General features: G+C 36.2%; 1 protein-coding gene across 7 annotated transcripts in view; it reads right to left on the bottom strand.

Annotated features, from left to right (window-relative positions):
* Nucleotides 1–24,756, bottom strand: part of tbc1d5 (TBC1 domain family member 5) — a 298,355-nt gene that overhangs the window by 47,751 nt on the left and 225,848 nt on the right. For all 7 annotated transcript variants that reach the window (XM_062957598.1, XM_008112724.3, XM_008112725.3 and 4 more), the window contains 3 exons: nt 18,198–18,340; nt 10,052–10,158; nt 656–741 (listed from right to left, as the gene is read on the bottom strand). In XM_062957598.1, coding sequence (XP_062813668.1) covers nt 656–741; nt 10,052–10,158; nt 18,198–18,340 — 336 coding nt within the window. The remainder of the gene's footprint in view (nt 1–655; nt 742–10,051; nt 10,159–18,197; nt 18,341–24,756) is intronic.

Here is a 24,756-nt window from a genome sequence, read left to right as displayed (position 1 = left end):
CAGCAAACCAAAAATTTCCAAAATCCAATTATTACAGGGATAGAAAGTGTGGCAAAATCTTCTGAACAGGGACATACATGGCAAAAGAAACATCACAGGGGTGTTAACCCTTCCCTATGCTATCCAAAGCTATATACAGTAGAGTCTCACTTATCCAATGTTCTGGATTATCCAACGCATTTTTGTAGTCAATGTTTTCAATATCGTGATATTTTGGTGCTAAATTCATAAATACAGTAATTACTACATAGCATTACTGCGTATTGAACTACCTTTTCTGCCAAATTTGTTGTCCAACATGATGTTTTGGTGCTTAATTTGTAAAATCATAACCCAATTTGATGTTTAATAGGCTTTTCCTTAATGCCTCCTTATTATCCAACATATTTGCTTATCCAACATTCTGCCAGCCCGTTTATGTTGGATAAGTGAGACTCTACTGTATCTATATCTCTGTATATATCTACATATCTATATCTATGTATCTGGAGTTACATATAGAAACTGTATCTGTTCTGACTTACATACAAATTCAACTTAAGAACAAATCTACAGAACCAATTTTGTTCATAACTTGGGAACTGTCTGTATTCCAAAATCTTTTAAAAATGCAAAATATGGCATTGTAAAATATTAGAAATATAAAAATAATTACCGAGTTTTATTCATCAAATCTGCTCCACGTGCTTTGTAGTAATCCAGATTTTGTTGGAACTGGTAAGTCACAGGTCTTGGGTTTCTCTAAAAAAAAAAAAAGGCAGAATATCATAGCAAACAAAATCATGGAACCATGCAGAACAAAGCACTATTTAGTAAAAGCTCTAGCTAGATTAAAATTATATGGTAATTTTTGTTTCAAGATTAAAAACAAGGAATACAAATCCTTGCTTTTCAAATTATCATAATTAAATTTAATAAATCAATCAATCTTCTGAGTCTGGGAGTGGAATTATTATTACTGAGCTTCAGGTTACCAAGTACAACCACTAGATGGTGCATATAACCTTCTCTCCAACAATTAAAAGACTAGATAAAATGTTAATCTTGAATGAAAAGAGGCATATCACTGAGAATTCTCTCAGTTACCCTATTTTCTCTTCAAGAGTGGAAGTGAAAAATATATATAATTAAATCCAGTTATTTTTTTAACAATTTACTTAGATTAATGCTCTTTGAAGGTATCACACATGCAAGACTTGAAGGGAAAAATGTAAAAAAAAAACCAATTGACAGAATCATATATAACCTGCTACATTATGTAATTTTATATACAGGTAGCTTTGTAACAGAGCCACTAGGAAACTGCTTTATCACATTGTATAGGTGTTTTTACAGGACACTGGCAACAGCACTTGATGTGCAAAGGTGTACAATGCACATTGATATGCAATCATTATATATTGCATATTAATGAGTGATATGCATTGCTACTAATGACACATAAACGTAACATCATTAATCAGCTTAATTCCATATAGTATTGCCATGATGTCAACATTGAGAAGAAAGAAATGCCCATAATAACTGCTTTCAGACTGCTTCCCACATTTATAGTTTTGAAGAAGTCAGTAAAATCTTCCAACCAGAGAAGTACATAATAAACCATACAATTATGTTTTGCAGGAATACAAAAGAGTTCCAGTGTCCCTGGCACAGAAGCAAAAAATTATCTCTCTCTGTACAATCCGTTTTATGTACTGTTTGGATCTAATGATAAAAACAATTATCCAACTCCATGACCAATAGGCACCTTTAAAGAAAATTAATATGTATTTTTAAACAAGCAGTTTGTTTGCGATTTCATGTCAGGGCCAATGTGTATCTATAATAATGACTTAAATTGAGAAGAGGTTTGATATTGTTCAGGGGATGTTTCCACTACACTCCTAATAATCCCTCTTACCCATATTGTTCATCATTTTTATCTAGAGAGGCCTTTTGAGATATTCTTTAAGGCCCTAAAGAGAAAGTGTGAAGGAAACTATCCTGTTAATGGTCAGGGTAAAACCATATGGTATTATCTGACCAGTCCAAGGTCAAAGAGATTAGCCAAAAAGTCAGTCCAAAAAAGGACAATGCAGAGACAGCATCAAGGATGCAGCATAGTCAGGAGCCAAGTACTACTAGTAAGCAAGCCAGTTCAATACAAGTCAAGGTTAAACAGTCCAGAGTCAGCACGACATCAGAGCAGAACCCGTATCAATAAAAAGCTAACTCCATGTCAAGGTCCTATGCAGTAAAATAATCACTACTGTAGGCAGTTATAAAAAATCTGGCTGACAAAGTTTTTTTTTGTTTTTGGCTGACAAAGTTTTGATGTTGTTCTTACTTATCTAGCAATGAAGTTGATGATATTTGAGCCTATTAGGCAGATGCAAGCTATTCGGGTATAACCTTTGGCTTATTCCATTCTCGCTCATGCAGCAGGTAGACTGCTGGTAGGAAAATCTTACAGAAATCACAATATCAGTGCACTGGCTGCCAATATTCTTTTTGTCAAGCTGAATGTGCCAAGATGATATTTAAAATTCTAGAATGCTTGGGACCTTGATATGTGAAGGTGAACTTCTTTCTACAAATTCTTATCCAAAGGACCAGTTTAGGAGACCCGTCTCCTTTGTCTTTTATTTACCTTATGCTGGGACAAAGTTGACTCCTCCTTTGTATGCTATCAATGCAGCAATACCTTATGTTGAAACAAGGTGCCTTGTGTAGTGCACCATTTCCTCCTGAGAGACTCAAAGCTGGTTTCATTTTTATGTCAATTGAAAACTTAGGTCTTCAAATAAGTTTCTGGGGTCTATTTATCATGGTTTGACTCTACTTATAGATTTCTGTATATTATTGTCTTCATTATTTCCTTTCAGTTGTTTAACATTATTTAAATTTGTTTCATTTTCTATACCCTGTCATGAAATCTATAGAAAAAGGACAGGATACAAATGTAATAATAATAATAATAATAATAATAATAATAATAATAATAATAATAATAATAATAATAATAATAAAGTACAATATTATAGACATTAAAAAGAGTATTAACAATACCAATAGACACTAAAATATTCCTAAACTGGGGGATTGTTTCATACAGTTATCTGTAATTCTAAATACAGTGCTATCAAGAGACATAGCAAAGTCTATTATATTATAAAATATTATAATATTTTGCTAGTTAAAAATAAAAAAAACACAGTGGATTTGAAAAATATTAAAACTGCCAAAGAAACTTAACTGCCAAGAAACTTTTCAGCTCTCTGGGTGCATTTTCCTAATATACACTAACACATTGTTTTTATACACATAAGCAAAACTTTTATGGTACAAAAAGGAAGAAAATGCACCAACGTCTATTTTATCTTTATCTTATACTTATGACTAGTGTGATATACATTTTCAGCATTTTTCTTGTCTGATTGTGTATTATTATAATAAAATCCATGCTTTTATTCCCCAATTCATCTTTAAACATATATGCTATAACCTCTATTCACTACTATAATGACTAGCCATTAGAAATGAATTCCAGTCAAACTGGGTTCTACGTTATTAATATTCCCATGCACTGTATTACAGAATTTTGATAAATAAACTGCAGATCTGTCCTTGAGGATGGACACCTCCAATTTTTGTTTTCTGATCAATTTGTTTCAATGGGAAATTAGATCCTATTGGAAGTGTACCCTTTCTCCCATAATTTAATTTATTTAAAGTATTTTCATGCCATCTTTCAAAGTATTTCAAAAGCTGCTCACAAAAGACATCCAATTATAAAAACTATAGCTGTAGTTTAAAGCAGTTTAAAACTAGGCAGTGGCACTTTTAATATAGCATTGTTTGAAACAAGTAAATTCCGAAGTTATGGAGCCAGTATGGAAAACTCTTTGCTGAATCAATGAAAAGTTGATATAATAAATTTTATATGAGTTTCACTGATTAAATGGATCTGCTCTGGATGCAATTAACAAGAGAATTCATTCTCTTTTCATTATTTTTGTGGTACTTGCCTCATCCCAATTTTTAGCAATACGCTTACCACTACTTAACCAAAGCTATACTTCTTAGGTTACAATTAAATTGTAGCTGATTCAATTGGTCACTTGTTGGGAATCATTTTTAATTCTTAATTTGAGCTACTGATGGACACTATATTACTGATAAACAGTATGTTAGCAACAATTATTCCATGGCGGAAATTAAAAAATACATATTTGAGTGAATTACAAAATACTATTGTTTAAGTATTGGTTTAAGTGTTGGACAAGGATTCCAGAAACTAGTGTTCGAATTCCTACTTTGTTGTGGAAACCCATTGAAGGACATCGCTGAAGTATCCTATTCATTTCCAAGATCCTAAAGAGTTTAGAATGTAGTAATCTAGGTATAGAAACTTCTTTATCTTTATGATAATATCGTATAATGTTGAAATTGCCTTATTTTGAGATCAATTCAGCTACCCTACCAATCTCCGCCAGGAGATTAGTGAAATGGATTCTGTTTTTGTTTCAGCAGGACAAGTACTGTAAACACTTAAGTAAAAGAGAGTTGGCAAGTTCTTTGTAAACCATCGAAAATGGTAATGTGCCATATAACAGTTAAGCTTCATAATAAGTCACAGTGATAAGGTTAGCACAGCCTTATACAAATAAGAACACCCAAAGATGAAAATTACTTTGCTTATGTCGCTGTATTAGAATTTTATTTGCTATAGGGTAAAACAGATTTACAAAATTCACAGTTAACTTAAAACAATAGTTTAAAACCTTTTATTCCTAGGCTTGACTGCCTTCAGGAAGAAAAGAACATCTGGTTATTTAAGGAACACAATATGTTCACATTTTCTATGACTTTTGTTTCTAATTGAGTTTTTAATTTTTCTTTATTTGAACAAATCTAGTTAGAACTGTTTTTTAATCGCTTTATATTTTTCGATTGCCATCCCTATGTATCTATTTTCCATCTGAAAGCGTCTGCTTTGAAAATTAACGGCAGTTCTCATTTGGTGGGGGTGCACACACACAAAAACAACTGCGGAATAGTAAAAATACAACAAACACCTCATCTAGGTACTTTGGTGAGAAAAACACAATTTCTTACAAAACACACAAACACATTCAGTATACTGTCATTTCCATATCACTATAACATTCAGAGGTATACTTGCATTCTAGATACATACATCTAAACTACATATAGTACGCAGATTTGGAATATATTCCCATTTAGCAAATTAAAATTTAGGGGATACCCTTCAAAAGAAAATTTCATATAAAAGGGACTGGGCTGGATCTAGACTTAATCATATACCTTGAACAAATTTGTATATGTGAATGGCATGCACATTAGTCACAGCTACTTCATATACTGTTTATTTAAATGGGTCTACTCCAGTCTGACTAAGACTACATCAAACCCATAGATCTTAGCATTATTGATGCTGTTCTCCCAGTCTGTTTTAGTGACAGCACCTTTGAAATGTTGCAAAAGAAAATAATGTATTTATTACAACCTTCTTTAGAAGATAAAAAGAAAGTCAAACTAAGCTAAAGAACTTTAGTAAAAACTATTATGTCGGGCAATATATTTAGAATGATCAAATCAGGCATTTTACACCTGTTCTACATAAATCACTCAAAAACTGCATGCAAATACTTTGAGAATTATATTATGCATGAAGCTGATAATGCTGGAGGCTTAACTCAAAACCTGGTATTTAAATTTTTGTAGAATCTGAGATCCTTTTTTATTTTTAGAGCTCAAGATGTATTTTCACTTATTCCCTGATTTTCCTCTGAGAAGATCAGAGAAAATTGTCAGTGTTTCCTAGGTATCAAGACAGTTTTTAGGGTAAAATAATGTATAATTCTATCTTTTAAAAATATTTTTCAGTTAGTACACTATATATGCAATCTATAAGAGTAGTGGTTCTCAACCTGTGGGTCCCCATTTGTTTTGGCCTACAACTTCCAGAAATCCCAGCAAGTTTACCAGCTGTTAGGATTTCTGGGAGTTGGAGGACAAAACATCTGGGGACCCACAGGCTGAGAACCACTGTATAAGAGGGAAGAAGGGAAGCTTTAAAGATAAGCCAAATACAAATATGTATTTGATTTTAGTAAAATGTAAGGCATGATTTTATTGTTTGACCATCTTGTAGAGCCGTGGTTCTCAACCAGTAGGTCCCCAGATGTTTTGGATTACAATTCCAGAAATTCCAGCCAGTTAACCAGCTGTTAAGATTTCTGGGAGTTGAAGGTCAAAACATTTGGGGACCCACAGGTTGAGAAGCACTGTTGTAGAGAAAAAAGAAAATGCATGAGAAACAGCTGCATGAGAAACAGCTATGCACAGGAAAAGAGCAAGGAGTAGTAGTAATGGTAACTTGTACTGCTGGGATCTATAGATCAAAGTTGCATGACCAACCTTCTTTCTGTGGATTGAACGTATTTCCTGAATAAATATTTTCTAAAATTGTAAAGATGTTACAGAGAATATGTGAAAATTGAATTTCAATTGTTTTATAAATGTAACAATATAAAGGTATCTGAAAATAAACCAAGAACTAATTTCTTAACCACATCTAACTGATAGGATACTCAGTAAATCTTATTTCTAAGTAAATATGTGTAGATTGTTCCCGTTATACATTTCTGAATTTATTCTAGAAAATATTCATTCAGTTATAATAATTACAATTACAGGCAGTCCTCGAAACATCCAACTAACAAACATCCGACTAACAAATGACTCATAGTTAATAATGGGGGTGAGACAACAGGAAGTGAGAGAAATCTACCCCTAGAAAGGGAAATTCACTCCTGGAAGAGTTATTATGGGGAAAATGTGTCTCTACTGAAGATTTTTCAACAATCTTTGTTTTTATAAGTCAAAGCTTTAAAAATTCAATTATCACAGGGACAGAAAGTGAGATGAAATCTTCTAAACAGGAGTACAGACAGCAAAACAAACACCACAGGGGAGTTAACCCCTCCTCTTAGGCTATCCAAAGCTTTAAAAAAATGGCTGCAATTACACTTAAAATGTACCTGACTTACATACAAATCCAGCTTCAGAACAAACCTACAGAACCTATCTTGTTTGTAACTTGGGGATTGCCTCATTACCATTTCCTAAAGATATACTAATTTTGTAGAAAACATTAATTTGTTGTCGAAGGCTTTCATGGCCGGGATCACAGGGTTGTTGTATGTTTTCCGGGCTGTATGGCCATGTTCTAGAAGTATTCTCTCTTGACGTTTCGCCCACATCAATGGCAGGCATCCTCAGAGGTTGTGAGGTATGGAAAAACTAAGCAAGGAATGTTTCTATATATCTGTGGGAAGTCCAGGGTGAGGAAATCTTCTAGAACATGGCCATACAGCCCGGAAAACATACAACAAAACATTAATTGTTCATATATATGATCTATTTTTCACAAATATAATTAAAACATTACCTTCATTTTTGCCTGTTGTGTAAAACTAACGGTGTCATTGCAGGAAAGGCTGAAAAGACTTTTAGTCAATACTAAACAAATAATGGCTCAAACTCTGATCTGGGACCTGACAAGAGTAGACCCATGGAATCTAGAGAATGTACCTATGTGTTGACTCACCATTCAACAATTGATTTAATGGTGTTAATCTAGTTCAGACTAACTTTGCAGGATGCCTGGCAAAATAAGAAACTTCTTTGCAGAGGATGAAAAAGTTACTTTCTTGGACTCCAACTTCCATAATTTCTCATATAAAATAATCAGCGACCATCAGCTATTTTGAGTGGGGCTCAAAGTAGCTCAAAAGGTAATAAGTAAAACCTGAGTATCAAATGTTAAACACAAGGAAAAATAATTACATTAAAACCATGGATTATAAACAGTTCATTCAAAATCACACAAAAGTTAAAAAGGAAATGCCCTAAAAGTGGTTTCTCATTAAAGGTCTTCGCCTGCCAGTGAAAGGAGAGCAGGTAGGGTACACATGTGGAAGAGAATTCCATAAGGTAGGAGCAGCTACTGAGAAGGTTCTGTGTTCTACCTTATTTTCACAAACAAATCTGTGATGGTAGAAGGACCAAAATAAAGCCAGCACCCATGGATCTTAAGATTCTGACAGGTTCATATATGGAAATAAAACTTTTGGAGAGTCTGGCCCTAAGCCATATAATGCTGACTAGATCAAGAGTAGTACTTTGTATTGTGCATCAAATCAGTCCCAGTAGCCAGTGGAGCTGTTTCAACAAGTAAGTTACATGCCCCCTGTCACTCGCCCTAATCAGCATTCTTTTTTTTTTTCCATGTTAGGAGCAACTGGAGAGCATTCTGAAACAATGTGAAGTTTCCAAACAGTTTCCAAAAGCGGCCTCATGCAGTGTTCTATTAGTCTAAACAAGATTAAGGAAGCAATGTCTTAACATAGCTAGATCCGACTTCTCAAGGAATGGGGGCAGCTCGCACACCAGTATTAACTGTGCAAATGCACCCCTAGCTACCACTGAACTCTGGGCATCCAGCTCAGGGTGAAATGAGAACATCCAGGATCTTGGGTTGATTGCATCCCAAACTATATTTTGCTTTACATATCTGAAGATGTGACCTGCTCTCTTCTAATATCAATTTTACAACAATCCTAAGTGAGTCTTTATGATGGCTCAAAGTAAAGAAACAAAAATGAAACAAGTACGTGACTGGCCAAAGACTCAGGTACTGGACAGAGCTTGAACAATGCTAAAATGTTTAGTACGGAATACTTGAAATACAGTTGGCCCTCCACATTTGCAAATTTCACTTTTGCAAACTTGATTATTTGCGGATTTGATTAATATGTTCTTTCTAGGAATCTCTAGGTCCTCCAGCATGTCTCTGAGGTCAATTTTCACCATTGAGTTGCACTGGAGGACCTAAAAATCCCTAGAGAGAATGCTTGTTAGCATTTGTAGATACTCTAGTGTGATTCTGTGGTCAGCTTGAAGCAGATCTTGACCAAAGTTGCACTGGATGACCTAGATATTCCTAGAGAGATTTTCTCTCCAGTTAAAAAGAGAGTTGGGAATTCTGCATCCCTAAACCCGGTAAATGTGGAGGGCTGACTGTATATGAAGTTTGTCCAATTGCGATTTTGCACTAATATGCTTATTAAAGACATATTAGATTACCTGCCTTCAGTGATGATACCATTATGTTCTGAAGAGTCACCCAGTCCTCTAAACCTGATTTTCACATGCTGTAGAGGTGAGTGGTGGCTAGTAGACAGCAATGAAAATCAAGTGCCCTGCCTTGATTTTTTTGGAAGTGCTTTCTATTAGTATTTCGTAAATCATTCTGTTTCATTATTTAAAGCTTCTACCAAGCTTGGATATGACTTGGTCATTATCAATGAAGCTACTTAAGAAGCAATCACCATAGTACATCATCTCATAGATCTGTTTGCAAAATAGGAATAGGCCATGAGGTTGGATCATTCTCTCAATCCAAGAGAAAGCTAAGAAAGAGCCCTTTCTTTTGGAGATACAAAACAGGTTGTGCAAGAGGCATTACAATAGTAAAGCAGTGTGAAGGAATACTAGCAATATACTAAACAGTGACATCCATGGAGAATAGTTATGCTAGCTGTGCCGTTTGCAATTTTACATTCCCTTCAAGAAGTGCTGCCATTGCTGGAAACCAACAACTTTTGTGCTATCATAGATTATGTCATGCGAGCAATTAACAATGGTTGTGTAGTCCCCATTAATATCTGGAAAGGCTCTAAGTAACTAACCCACAACCATTATTTTAATACCTGAAACTGGGATTAAAGAGCAAGGGTCTACATGAAAAAATGACATGTATATGCAAATTTGAATTTTAGCATCTTTCATTTTAGAACTGCAGTGACTGCTTTTTTAAACACTTTCACAGTTATTTTGCTGACTGGTAACTCTCCCCTTCCCTCATTACTAATCAGAAATGTAATCTTCAAGTTTTAAGAAGATATGGGAATTTCCACTATTTCAGAGATTTTCACATTTGACATACACTTGTATTAGTATTTCTATTAGTATGACATACCTTTGGATCTCTGAGAAAAAGAGCTCTCAAGATCAATGAGTGAACATCTCCAATAGGTGGGTAATGCATCAGAAGTCCCAAGCAGGTCTGATAATTACTCGATATCACTAAAAATAAAAGGGAAAATGATTGCTATTCTTCTCAATCAGTTTAACAAGAAAGTTACAATTTCACATGAAAGTTATAGTTTTAGCTCCAGTTTGCACTAATAAGCAGATTTGGGTCAGATCATGTTGTATCTTGAACCACTTTATAAAAAGATTATGTAAGCCTTTGTGTGCTCTTGCCACTCACATTTCATTATATTTTGTAATGTTATGATTTCTAGTTTCTAGCTACCATTGTTTTTTTACAGTATTATTATTATATTATTATATTTATTTATACCCCATATCTCCCCCGAAGGGGACTCAAAGCGGCTTAGTATAAAAACATCAGCACAGCATTTAAAATATATAAATATTAAAACAGATTTAAATATAAACATTATTAAAAGATTCACAGTTAAAACAATTTAAACATATTTGATGCATATTCAAAGCTAAAACCACAGCACCCTCTGAATTGAACTTAAAAGCCTTCATCTTTAAAAGCATGCCTGAATAGAAAGGTTTTAGCCTGCCACCAGAAGGACAGCAAGGTGGTGGCCATTCTGGCTTCCCTGGGCAGGGATTTACAGAGTTGTGGGGCAGCCACCGAGAAAGCCTACTCTCTTGTCTCCACCAAGCTTAGGATGGAGGTGGGACCGAGACAAGGGCCTCTCCTAAAGATCTCAGGGCTTGGGCAGGTTAGTACATGGGATGTGGTTGGCCACATAGCCTGGACCTGAACCGTCTATGGTATGCTGGAAATAAACATGAGTTAAATTAAACCCACCTCTTCAGGCAGGACTAGTAAACTATTTAATTTCTTACAGCACGATCTGGCAATCTGACTGTTGGAGCTGTTAAGAACAGTATATTAATCATTTTTACACAGTTCATCATATCTACATAGGTACTAATAGTGAATACATTTTAGTACAACTCTACCGTTTTGGGAACTTCTGTTTCAGAAATATCCTTTTCACATTAATTAAAAACCTTGGTGAGAAACATTCTTTGAGCACAGGCAAAAAAAATCACTGTGATTAAATGAAATCCTAAATATATTGACTGTTTTATAGCCTTAGAGACGTACTAGACTGATTTTTTTCTCCTTTCATGTAAGTCAACCCCATCTCTTTCAGTACCTTTCCATCTCTCCCCAAAGAGGTTTATGAGGAAAAGATGCAGGACTGGGCAAAATGAATAATTATAATCTGTGTAGGAGCTACTTTATCATCTTCATTTCCGTTGCTGATCCGACAGCTTGTAATTTTATACATCTGCTTTCATTTGTAAAACACTCACTTATCCTACTCATTCTTTATCTGTTCTGCCTGTTTCTTTTCCGTTCCTTTTGTTTTTCTTGTTCATGTTCAGATACCTGTTTTTTTCCTTCTCCTTGAAGTTAGCATAATGAATGTAATACAATAGCATCAGTCAAGAGTTCTTTCTGCTGAGTATAATAGATGGACTACCTATTATATAAAACCAATCAAATCAAATGTAACACACTACAAGGCAGTTATGATAAGAATCCTTTATACATTGTTAAAATAAATAATAATGCTGGATGTAGTTCACTTTCCCTAAATGGGTTTTGCGAGAAAAAAACCCCACTTGTTGTATTTTTTTCATCATTCCAACTGAAAACCATTTTAAGACTTTACTTGTTTCTGTTGTGGAAATGAAGCAAAACTAATTTTATTTTTAAATATTATTTCAGTGAGTGGATTTTATTCAATGATTTGGAGGCATTTGCAGTTTTAAATTGTATAAAACAGCAATAATCTCATGTACCCAAAATCAATTAATAATTCTAAAGTGGAGCGGGGAACCTAAACAACTGCTCTACTGTTGGTATTACAGCAGTATTAGGACAGAAATATTTTATACATACTGTAGAAAGGACACTTAGAATACAATCCTGTGAATGTTTATTTTTAAGTAAGTTCAACTCTGTAAATGTAATGGTAAAAATTAATTTGGGTAGAGTCTATTAGATCCAAAGGTTAAGAGATTTGGCAGTTTGTAAAATCTAATTCTTAATTTTATAGCAAACCTGTTGTTTCTGTGTGTCTTCAAGTCATTTCTAATTTATAGTGACCCTAAGATGAAGTTTTATTGGCAAGTTTTCTTGTTCGGAGAGGTTTTTTGCCACTGTCTTCCTTTGAATGAGAGAATGTGACTTGCTCAATGTCACCTGATGCATTTTCATGGATGAGTGTGGATTTGACAGTCCAACACTCAGACCACTACACCATGCTGGCTCAAATTAATTTCCAAACATTAGAGAATATTTTTATGGCAACCATATAATAGTGGACATTTTATGCTAGTGTGCTGGCCCTCTAGAATGCTCTTCTCTCCGCTATTCATGAAGTATCTTATGTCAAGTGCTTTGTATGTCTTCCAAAGATACACCTTTTCACTTATGTCATTCCCAGCACAAGATGTTGAACCTGTCAACTGACAATAAGTTAAGAGGAATTAGCTGTATTGAAACTACAGTTTGTATTCTACTTTTGTGGGGATAGGGGTGCTGCCTCCTCATGAATGTGCCAAGACTGACAAAAGGGCCGGCGAGGGGGCAGGTGGGAAGTGGGCTACCTGACATGGACCCAGTGAGCTCCCTTGTTCCTGCCCTTTTTTTGTACCCCCTCCCCACTTTTTCTCTGCCTGCTTGCTCACTTCTCCTACCTTTTGATGCTTGCTCGTCTCCTGCCTTATTCTCGATTCCTGTCTCCTGCCTCATTTCCCCATCGCTAGGGCCCCTCACTCATTCTCTCATGGCTAGGGCATGCATGGAGATGCCAGGTGCAGCAGAGGAAAGGATCCCAGCATGGCATGCAGGACAAGGTAAGGAACTGTGCTGCTCTCCTCTGCCTTTCACCGCCTGCTAACCAAGCCACAAAGAATGATGCCACTCCACAGGGGCCTTTTCTTTGTGGGAGACTCATCCTCTTCCTGTTGCTGCATGCTATGTGTGTTTCACCTGGATAAAGAGAAGGAGGAGCTGGGTGCCCCTTTCTGTCTCCTCCTGCCGGATTGCTTGCTGCCTACCTACACTTGGGTGTCCAATTTCTCTGTGACTTTCCCTGCCCCTCTATCCCTCTGCTATTGCCTTGCATCATTTAAAAAAAGAGATATGCAAGCTTTGTTATGCATTCACAGTCTCACGAGACTTTCAGTCCCTAGTAATTGGCCCAGGGAATCGGCAGAGGTGACGGCAAATAATATGCAAATGATCAAATTCAGGAAGGTGGAGGGCTAGCTGTATTTCTAGTTCTTGGAATCATTTAAATCCTCAGACAGTGCATGGTTTTACGTGAAGTCATGCACACAACTTTTTAAAAACTGGCATGACAGATATTTGCACGGAGAGCATATTTTGCTTTTATTTAAATATACAATATTTTTTGTATAAATTACCAGATACCAGTTTCCATGTTAGAAAATTCCAGTATTCAGTATGTTTGTCAGTATTATCTGAATAAATAGTGTGCTACTATCCATTCTGAAGACCAAACTATAGTTTCTGTTTGGCAAGTTTGGCAACCACAGAATATTTTTTGTTCTTTTTCATAGGGGAGGGGCAATTCTGACTATGAAAGAGAACCAACTGCAAAAAAAGTTTATTTCTCAGAAGAGAACAAAACCAGACCTATTGCCTGTATTGTGAGGACTAAGCAAGCATAGAAAGAGAGACTCTTTCATCAACATCTAAAATGAAAGCCAAAAGAGAAGACTGCCAGATGTTAAACCTTTCTCAGCATGAAAAAATACTGATAATATTAAACCTTTCAGAATTTTTGGAGTGGTTTGCAGTGACTAGAAATTTCCTTCCCTCGAGAGTAATGTGGCCTGTAGCCTGTCGTTATGAAAACTGCTTTCTTTTAAACTGGGGAGGGGGAAGAGTGATAGTAATATTTTCAGTGCATAAGATGATGACAAGCACACCTTTATAGAACACTTTCTTCTGTTTCCATCTCATCTTCAAGGCTGAAGAAGTGAGCCTTCATGAATTCAGATTGTATGTCATAAGATCACAATAAAGAGAAATTGATAGTTTATGACAGAAAAGTCATTTCCCATTTATAGCAATTATTTGAAGATAAAGGCAGCCTCCCAAAAGCGTAGCTTTTAATTTTTTATGATTAAATAATTCTTTCTACTTATTTGAACAACAAAGTTTGTTCAGAGGAAAAAAAGATACCTACACAATAGGTGAGTAATTATATTTCCAAAAAGTTGAAAGCATCATGACAAAAATGGTGAAGTTGGGGAATGAATTAAGATGAAAACCTTAAAGTCATAGAATCATAGAATAGTAGAGTTGGAAGAGACCTCATTGGCCATCCAGCCCAACCCCCTGCCAAGAAGCAGGGAATCGCATTCAAAGAACCCCTGACAGATGGCCATCCAGCCTCTGCTTAAAAGCCTCCAAAGAAGGAGCCTCCACCACAGTCCGGGAGAGAGTGTTCCGGGGGAGAGATTAGAAAGACTAATCTGGCATGACTAGCACATCTGGGCTCCAGGGACATGGCATATGACGTCATTTGCAAAGCTTGGTCCATACATAATTTAAAAATAAAGCAGTTTAAGAGGAGAATTAAGGCATTTAAGAACTCTCATGTGCCAAAAGTATGGCAACTACAAGCTAAAGCACCTGCCTTAAGTCTTGTACCATATGTTACTTGATTCCAATTCAATTGAGCTTTCAGCCATGATATGACACTGAGACTGCTGTGGTTGCATTAATACATGACCTACAACAGGAAATGAATGCAAGGAGCATAGCCTAATTAATGCTCTTGGATTTCTTGATGGCTTTTGATGTCATCAGCTATGGCATCCTTCTGGACTGCTTCACTGGAATATGCACTGAGGCCTCTACTGTATATTGATCCTTTGTATTAGATCAATCTCAAAAAGTGGTGTTGGATGTCCTCATTTGACTTCAAGGTCTTTGGTATATTCTGTCTTCCACGTTATTTTAACATCTATATAAAACCACCAGAGGAGATAATTCGTTTTAGAGTGAAATGTTATCAGTATGCTGATACTACCTAGCTCTTCTGGTCTTTGTCACTTAACAACAAGGAAGCAGTCTATTTCTAACTCATCTTCAAGGCAGAAGAAAGAAAATTTAATGAATTCAAATTGTATGTTGTAAGATTAAAGCAAAGAGAAGCTGATAAATTAAGTCATTTTCCATTTATAGGAGTTTTTTTGAAAGAGAAAGGCAGATGCCCTGAAATGCAGTTTTTGTATTTTTATCATTAAGTAATTTGTTCTGCTTTATTTGAACACCCAAGTTCTTTCTGTGGAAAAAAATATTTGAAATATTTAAAATATTGCCTTTCTAGATCACTTGGTGGCTTTTATGCTATTAAGCATAGCATCTTTCCAGACTACCTAACACATTTCAGAATACACAGTTGGTTAGGGTTCTTAATAGACTGGAGGAGGATGAATAACCTGAAATGAAAAAATGAAAAAATGGTGCTGGTGGTCAATAGACAATGTGTTGATTGGAAATCAGTGTGTTTTGGATGGAGTTGTACCCCTGAAAATCCAGGTTCAAAGACCTGATAGTATACCTTGCCTTTGCACTGATTCCCATATGACAGAAGTACAAGTCCACCTAATGTGACAGCTACAATCTTACCTCATTTGACTGATTTGGATCTATGCCTTAGTTACATGCATCTTAACTACTACAATGCAAATGTCCCAGTACATCTGTGGGTACAACATTTAGTAGCGAAACTGCTAAATGATGCACAGTATTGATGTCTTCTATCTAGTATTGAAAGACTTAAACTGGTTGCCAACAGCATTCCAGGTAACTTGTTGGGTTTAACATCAAAACCCAACAGTATGCAGCCTGGTTTTCTAAGGGGCCAATTTTATTCTGAGCCTGACTGGATGTGAAGATTTTAAAAAGAGGCTGTCTGAAGAAAGCGGAAACCTGCAGAGGCCTGTTGAACATCTTGTACTGTTCCCAGATGGTGGACCACACTCCCCCGAGTTGCAGTCAGTTCTCATTCTTACTACTTTTAGGAAGAATATAAAACCAACCTTTTACATTGTTTTGACATTTATGCTGTAGATTTCAATAATTTTGATGGTGCTAATTTGGTAGTGGTTGAATGGGCTCTCCCTGGATCCTCTGAACCTTAATAACAACAGGCCAGTCTCTAGGCTTTCCTTTTTAGACAAGGTGATTGAAAAGACAGTTGCCCTCCAACAGTTTGACATGGCACACACTTCCTTGACACATTTCAAACCGGCTTCAGAGCAATACAATATATTATTATTATTGAAATCTTCACTATTTATAAGCAGAGTGTGGCAACTCTGATCATCGATGAAGGATAATAAGTCTAGTGATTGTAGAACAGAACTCTAATGTATCACATATGCCTTCATCTAACAGTGAGTAACTTTGATTCCTGTCTGTTCTCCACATGCTGGATCTTATCCTGAAACAATGCAATGTATGGCTTTGATAACTTGACCTTTGAAATCTTTTTTGTGGCACAAAGTTTTCTGCTATTTCTAACTCTGTTACCAAATTTTCTGTTAAATTTCAGCAGGAACAATCTACTTTGTTAACTGAAGAGCAAGGAGCAACTGATGTCTGGTATTAGCTTTGTGGGAGGAGGCCATCAATAGGTAGCTTGTATTATTCCCTTTATGAGACTGCTAAAAGGTTAGTGCTGGGATCTATACTGTACTATTGTTGTTCAATCAAAGATAAAGGCAGTATAAGAACAGAAAAAATAAAAAAAGGGGGGGGGGAGGAGAAGAAACACTTCACTAAGTTTCCAAACTTTACTAGATACATTATTTTAGCATTAGTGCTCTAGAAATAGCAATAAAACAAAATAACAACCTGGAAAAACCTGGATAAAGCCCATTTTCAAATGATCCTATGAGTTTAAATCCAAATACATTGTTGGAGCCAATTAGAAGATCTAAAGGACTGGAAACAGAATATTTAAGGCAACGGAGTCCATCAAAATAAAGTGTGAATAATTGTTTGCAAGATTTGGCTCTAAAATACTACCAACAGGTGTATGACTCTTACAAGTTAGCTAATACAATCCTTTCACCGATTTACTCATAAAGTGTTTATAGACTTTTAGTGCTGGAATGTTGCCAGGCTATTTTAAGATAAGAGTCCCTGTTATTGTTAACTGTAATTTCTTTAATTTATCATTTTATGGTTCTGCCTCAACCAATCAAGATAAACCGGCAGGGTTTATTATTATTATTTTTAACAAAAAACTTCATTTAGTTTTTAAAATATATTTTGGCATCTATATAAAAACTTGTGTTTGCTCTATATACTCCCATGCATTTGTGCTTTTAATCCACAATGTATAATCCTCTAACCTAAAGGCTCCAGATCCCATCTGATCCTGGAAACTTAACAGGATCAGTCTTGGTTAATACCTGGATGGGAGATCCCCAATGAATACCAAGTGCTATTGGCTAGGTTTCAGAGGAAGGAACTGATAAAACCACCTCTGAATATTGCTTGTCTAAGAAAACCCTGTGAAATTCGTGGGTTGCTATAAGGCAACAGGTGACTTGAAAACATCAGTGCATACACTGTAAGCATTTAAATTAATTTGAACACTTACGTGATGTACTCAAGTATAAACATATATACATATAAGTGTGTTTTATGGGTGAGTGTGCGTGGATGTATATTTGTACATATATGTTGCACAATTTCAGAAATGCAAGCAATATTTTAGTAGTGAACACAATGTTTCACTCAATACACTTCATCTGACAGAAGGAGGAGCTCTATGCTTACTTTGGCCACATAGTTTTAAGGAATGTAGCTTACAGTTCTGCATATAAAAAGCAGCATAGTAAAAATAGGAGCCTAAGAAATGATTTCAAATAGCAATGTTATTGCTTTCTTATATATTGTAAACAATTTGATACCAACTCCAATTAAAATTAATGTTCCATTAGAAATATAATGAAAATTTTTAAAAAGTTATCCATATTTTTAAAAAGACAACATAATTGATACTCACAGGCATCTCTAATATACAGCAACATGGCTAAGAAAACATAGTCAACTAAGTCGAGAGTGATGCTGTCAGCAAATAAAGCATCCCAGATAACTAGAAGGTCCTGGAGTGGAAATTCTCGTCCAAACAGAAGCCTTACCCATCGCCTAAAAAGAAATTCAACAGAACATATCAAAAGGTGCATAATGCTGCCCAAGAATTAATGGTGTACAAGAAAATACAAAAACAACAACATTAATAACAACTTTATTTTGTATCCCACCTCCATCTCCTCAAAGGGACCCGGGGCGGCTCACATGGGGACAAGCCCAACAACACAAGTTAAAACACAGAACAATCAATTAAAACATTATAACTACATAAAACAATAAAACACATCAACAGAATTAAAACCAGGACAATAATAATAACTAAACATTCAGAAGGTAAAAATGTGTAGAACTCTGAATAGGGCTCCTACCCTAGGTATAAGGGCGATCAAAAATAGGGGCGGAGGAGCAATCTCAGTAAACACTAAAACCATAAAGGGTAAGGAACAATGATAAAGTGCAATTACTGATAATCAGTTTTAAGTAGGCTGAGTATCTAGTGGGACTGTTTACTCAAAAGTGCATTGGAACATCCAGGTCTTTAGGTCTTTGCAAAGGTGGACAGGGTAGGTGCTAGTCTGATCCCTGGGGAAGGCGGAAGCAAGAAAAGGGCCTCCCTGGCAGATCTTAAGGCCATCTGGTTGGTAGGGGAGGAGGCGATCGCGAAGATATGCAGGTCCTGAACAAGACACAGTATCTTATAACATTTGTACTTAGATGTGCATCTGTACATAACTGGTTGGTAGAATATAGCACTGGAATTCAAGAGAACTTAAATTAGTCATGGCTACTTTATTCCCCATGAGTTCATTAAATTGACTCCAAGTTTTGTGAAGTGGAGCCAAACTCTCGGATAATGATAACAATGATAATAATATTATGATTTTTTGGCCGCCTCTCCTCGTGGCAGGGCATAACATAGCTAAAAACATATAATTGCAAAACATTAAGTACCAGTAAAACAGACATATTAAATACATTTTTATGAAATACATACTGGTATAATAAAATATCAAAGATTAAAATACAATAAATACTGTCTGTTTGTAATGAATATCTACATTGTGTCTTAACTTGATCAGAAGAATATGGTCTTCAGGCTGTAAGCTCCTTGTCTGCTTTTCTTTTCATTTTCTTATTAAGTGATTCAAGCAGAACACCTCCAAAACTGGAGTCACTAAAATTTTACAGATGACCACAACAGATGAGAGTTTTCATAACAAGTGTTTTTCTTTGGTCATCAGAAATGAATGCATTGTTTTAGGATAATATTAAACCACACTTGCCCTAAATTTTAGCTTAAATTATTGCTTAAGTTTTGGCAATCTCTAGTCAGTGCAATATGGAAATAACTTTCAAGAGTGACTTATGATACTGTAGGGTTATTAAGGAATATGATAAACCAGAGGTCCTCAAACTTTTTAAGTGGAGGGCCGGTTCATGGTCCCTCAGACTGTTGAGGGACCGAACGATCATTTGGAAAAAAAAGTGAACAAATTCCTATGCATATGTCTTATTTGTAATGCAAAAAACCCCCAACAACAATTATTTATTTATTTATTTACTACATTTATACCCCACCCTCTCTCACCCCGAAGGGAACTCAGAGTGGCTTACAAGTTTTATGTAATTACAATATATTATATTATTAGCATAGCACAATATTAGCATTATATATTACTATATTGTACTATACCAATATACTGTAATATTATTTGTAATATTACATTTAATATATAATACATAATTAATATTATATTGTATTATTATTAGTATTATATTGTATTACATTATAATACAGTATTACTATCAATATTATATGTATACACAATGTATTATATTAATTACCATAGCACAATATTAGTAAATGAAAGAACAATACATTATTTAAAAATAAAAACAATTTTAACCAACATACAGTGGGCCTCCTTCTGGCCAATGACATGCTCAAATTAAGTAGAATTGTTGTTGTGGTATGCCTTCAATTCATTTCAGACTTTGGGCGAGCCTAAGTCTAAAACTGAGGGTGGGGGCCAGGTAAATGAACTTGGAGGGCCACATCCGGCCCCCGGGCCTTAGTTTGGGGACCCCTGTAATAAACTATTTATCAACATTACAGTAAAAGTACAATAATGTGTATTTATAAATATTTACTTTAAAAGCTTGCAGAGATGTTACAACAGAAGATGTGGGAGAAACTCCAAGGAAAGCTAATTTTACACATTGTGTTTTATGGTATTGTAGAAATCCTCTGCTCAGTGACTAGCCCATAGAAAACTATTACCTTTCAGTGCCCCATACATTACTTAGACTCTTTAGAAAGCGTATCACTTTAAGTGGGGGTTATACCTTTTGTTAAACCTCCGAACATGCACTGTAAGCATGTCAGTTGATTTAATCCATAACTACCTAATGCAGCTTGGGAGGATAAAACTATTACACTTTAAAGAGAACAAAAATACTCCAGATCTTAACAGGATTTGTTATTAGCCTTTTATCAGAAATCTTGTCTTTATTCTTTGTCATTTTATTATATAGTGCTAATCTTTTGTAGATGTAAGTTTATTTTGCTCAAATCAAAGTCAGTCAGTTCTTTTTCCTCCCCTTTTACATTTTCTCTTGGGAATATTAACTCATAGTCCCTAGAGATATCCTGTTTTCTTGGATGTAGACAGCTGAAGAACTGAACTGCTTTAGTAACTGTAATGCTGCCATTAATGATATGAACCTCTCTGATTCAATGGGTGTAAGCACTTTACACAATTGTAAATGGATATGTAATGATCTGTTCCTTTTTAGTTATATTTTCCTTAAAGCATCAAAACATTAAGGGATCCATGGTCTCTGAACTATGTTCACAAATGGCTTGACTTCAGCAAGCCATCATAACAAAGGATGCTTCAAAGAATTAAGTTCCAGGATGGAGTGTTTGCTAACTAATTAACACATACTTATTGCTCTTTCAAATATTTAGAAACAATCTAAGTTTCACTTAATAATACCATTGGACAAGTGGAGACCTTTTCTTTTCAGATAGCTGTCTATAGTTTAATTATAGCTCTGTCCTGTCCTGTTAATTCCAATTTCACATCTGCTACACCTGCAGATTATCCTTGCTCACAACAGTATACCCTTTTATCACATTCAGTAACAAAATAATTCTTATTTTGCTACAGCAACATAGCAATTTCAGCCAACCCCATCTCTCTCCCCCCCCCCCATACACAAGGTTTCTTTTTTAAAGGAATGGCAAATGATAAAGTGTTGCTACAAGCTCTTTGATGGAGTGTGTAATTCTATGTTCTATACATGTGATCTATGTAATTAAACCATAATTTCAAACAATTCCTAATTACTACCCACAGACTATGACTTAAAAATGACCTGCAACAGAAAGAATTGAATGATCTGGAAACTACAAAGAATGGCATTTTTTTTTAAAAAAAAGGAAATTTAAACTTTAAAATAAAAGCATTTTTATTAAAGATTCTTGGCAGCAAGGTTGCTGTGAGTTTTTCGGGCTGGATGGCCATGTTCCAGTAGCATTCTCTACTGACGTTTTACCTACGTCTGTGGCTGGCATCCTCAGAGGTTCAGAAAATCTGAAGATACCAGCCACAGATGCAGGCGAAACATCAGGAGAGAATGCTATTGGAACATGGCCATACAGTCTGAAAAACTCACAGCAACCCAGTGATTCCGGCCATGAAAGCCTTCGACTACACATTCTTGGCCATAAAAATGATGGAGAAATTAGTCCTGGAAGTGTTCCCATTGGCGGAAATGGGCAGATTAACAAAATAAAATATTAACCATTTTTTTGGTGTTATGAATTCGAATCAAAACAGACCCCTCAAGATAGTTTAGAAACAAAACAGGGGGCATAAGTAATTCATATTTCAAAATGGTATTTTGGCATTCCACACACCTCTAATAAATAGTCATGTTTGAGAAGATGTAGTTTGTGGAAGTTACAGGTCACTTTGGGTCCCACTCTGGGAGAATGGCAGAATACAAAGCAAATAAATAAACAAACTTTTTGGGTGGGGACTACTGCCTAGTCATTAAATCATAGAGGGTGCTTGCAGGTCAATCTTTACTTTAGAATTGCCTCACTCATGAACAGTTAGAAAAAGTTCCGATATCATTTTCAGTTAGCAACCTGCCATTTTTAAAATTGTTCATTTTTTTAACCGATCAAAATAAAATTATGTTGAAGAGAAAAAAGGATAGTGCAAAATGCATAATGCCTTATATCTGTGAATGATATGTAGATTCTTTTTGGAAGTACATTTTCCTCGCATTGAAGGTAAGTAACATTTTTGGTGTTGATATGTTGATAACAGTGTGACCCGAACTTTCCAAAAGCTGCACATAAATATTAAACTGAGCAAGATGAAACCTTGTCAACTTGATTGCTAATCAAGTTAACTTCCATGGAAGTGCCAATTAACTATGTCATCAAATCACCCCATCAAATTGGATCAGAAACATTTCTTAACATTGTTTTATATATGGGGAAGCATTCTAGCAGATATGGAGGCCTCACAATTGGTGCTGATATGGAAGGTGCTAAGGAATGTTAATTGAATGGTTGAAATTAAAGGGAGGAGGCCATGAAACGATAGGACTATATACTTGTGTATAAGTCAATCTCATGTAAAAACTGAGGGTGGGTTTGGGGGCCAAAAATGATAGATTTTGATATGACCCATGAATCATAGAATCATAGAATAGTAGAGTTGGAAGAGACCTCATGGGCCATCCAGTCCAACCCCCTGCCAAGAAGCAGGAAATCACATTCAAAGCACCCCTGACAGATGGCCATCCAGCCTCTGTTTAAAAGCCTCCAAAGAAGGAGCCTCCACCACAGTCCGGGGAAGAGAGTTCCACTGCTGAACAGCCCTCACTGTGTGGAATTTCTTCCTGATGTTCAGGTGGAATCTCCTTTCCTATAGTTTGAAGCCATTGTTCCGCGTCCTAGTCTGCAGGGCAGCAAAAAACAAGCTTGCTCCCTCCTCCCTATGACTTCCCCTCACATATTTGTACATGGCTATCATGTCTCCTCTCAGCCTTCTCTTCTGCAGGCTAAACATGTCCAGTTCTTTAAGCCTCTCCTCATAGGGCTTGTTCTCCAGACCTTTGATCATTTTAGTTGCCTTCCTCTGAACGCTTTCCAGCTTGTCAACATCTCCCTTCATCTGTGGTGCCCAGAATTGGACGCAGTATTCCAGGTGTGGTCTGACCAAGGCAGAATAGAGGGGGAGCAGGACTTCCCTGGATTTAGACGCTATTCCCCTATTGATGCAGGCCAGAATCCCATTGGCTTTCTTAGCAGCCGCATCACATTGCTGGCTCATGTTTAACTTGTTGTCCACAAGGACTCCAAGATCTTTTTCACATGTACTGCTGTCTAGCCAAGTGTCCCCCATTCTGTATCTTTGCATTCCATTTTTTCTGAAGTGAAGTATCTTGCATTTGTCCCTGTTGAACTTCATTTTGTTAGTTTCGGCCCATCTCTCTAGTCTGTCAAGATCGTTTTGAATTCTGCTCCTTTCTTCTGGAGTGTTGGCTATCCCTCCCAGTTTGGTGTCGTCTGCAAACTTGATGATTGTGCCTTCTAACCCTTCGTCTAAGTCGTTAATAAAGATGTTGAACAGAACCAGGCCCAGGACAGAACCCTGCGGCACTCCACTCGTGACTTCTTTCCAAGATGAAGACGACGCATTGGTGAGCACCCTTTGGGTTCGTTCGTTTAGCCAATTACAGATCCACCTAACTGTAGTTTTGTCTAGCCCACATTTTACTAGTTTGTTTGCCAGAAGGTTGTGAGGGACTTTGTCGAAGGCCTTACTGAAATCTAGGTAGGCTACATCCACAGCATTCCCTGTATCGACCCAACTCGTAACTCTATCGAAAAAAGAGATCAGATTAGTCTGGCATGACTTGTTTTTGGTAAATCCGTGTTGACTATTAGCAATGATCGCATTTGTTTCTAAGTGTTCGCAGACCACTTCCTTAATGATCTTTTCCAGAATTTTGCCTGGTATCGATGTAAGGCTGACCGGACGGTAATTGTTTGGGTCGTTCTTTTTTCCCTTCTTGAAGATAGGGACCACACTTGCCCTCCTCCAATCTTCTGGGACTTCTCCCGTTCTCCAAGAACTCTCGAATATGATTGCCAGTGGTTCTGAAATAACTTCCACTAGTTCCTTCAGTACTCTTGGATGTAGTTGATCTGGCCCTGGCGACTTGAATTCGTTTAGAGCGGCCAAGTGTTCCTGGACAACTTTTTTCCCTATTTGGGGTTGGATTTCCCCAAATCCTTCGTCGATTTCATGTTGCTGAGGTTGAAGATTGTTTTATTTTTTTGTGAGAAGACCAAGGAATAAGTTGAGGTTGTTCTGCAGAGAGGGAAAATTGATGGGGTCAGCTGCTCCTGGGGTCACTGCCATTTTCCTACCCAAGTATTA

This window comes from Anolis carolinensis, chromosome 6 (assembly GCF_035594765.1).
Source record: "Anolis carolinensis isolate JA03-04 chromosome 6, rAnoCar3.1.pri, whole genome shotgun sequence".
NCBI lineage: Eukaryota > Metazoa > Chordata > Lepidosauria > Squamata > Dactyloidae > Anolis > Anolis carolinensis.
The sequence above is the reverse complement of the archived record's forward strand: the minus strand, read 5'-3'. Positions and strand labels throughout refer to the sequence as shown.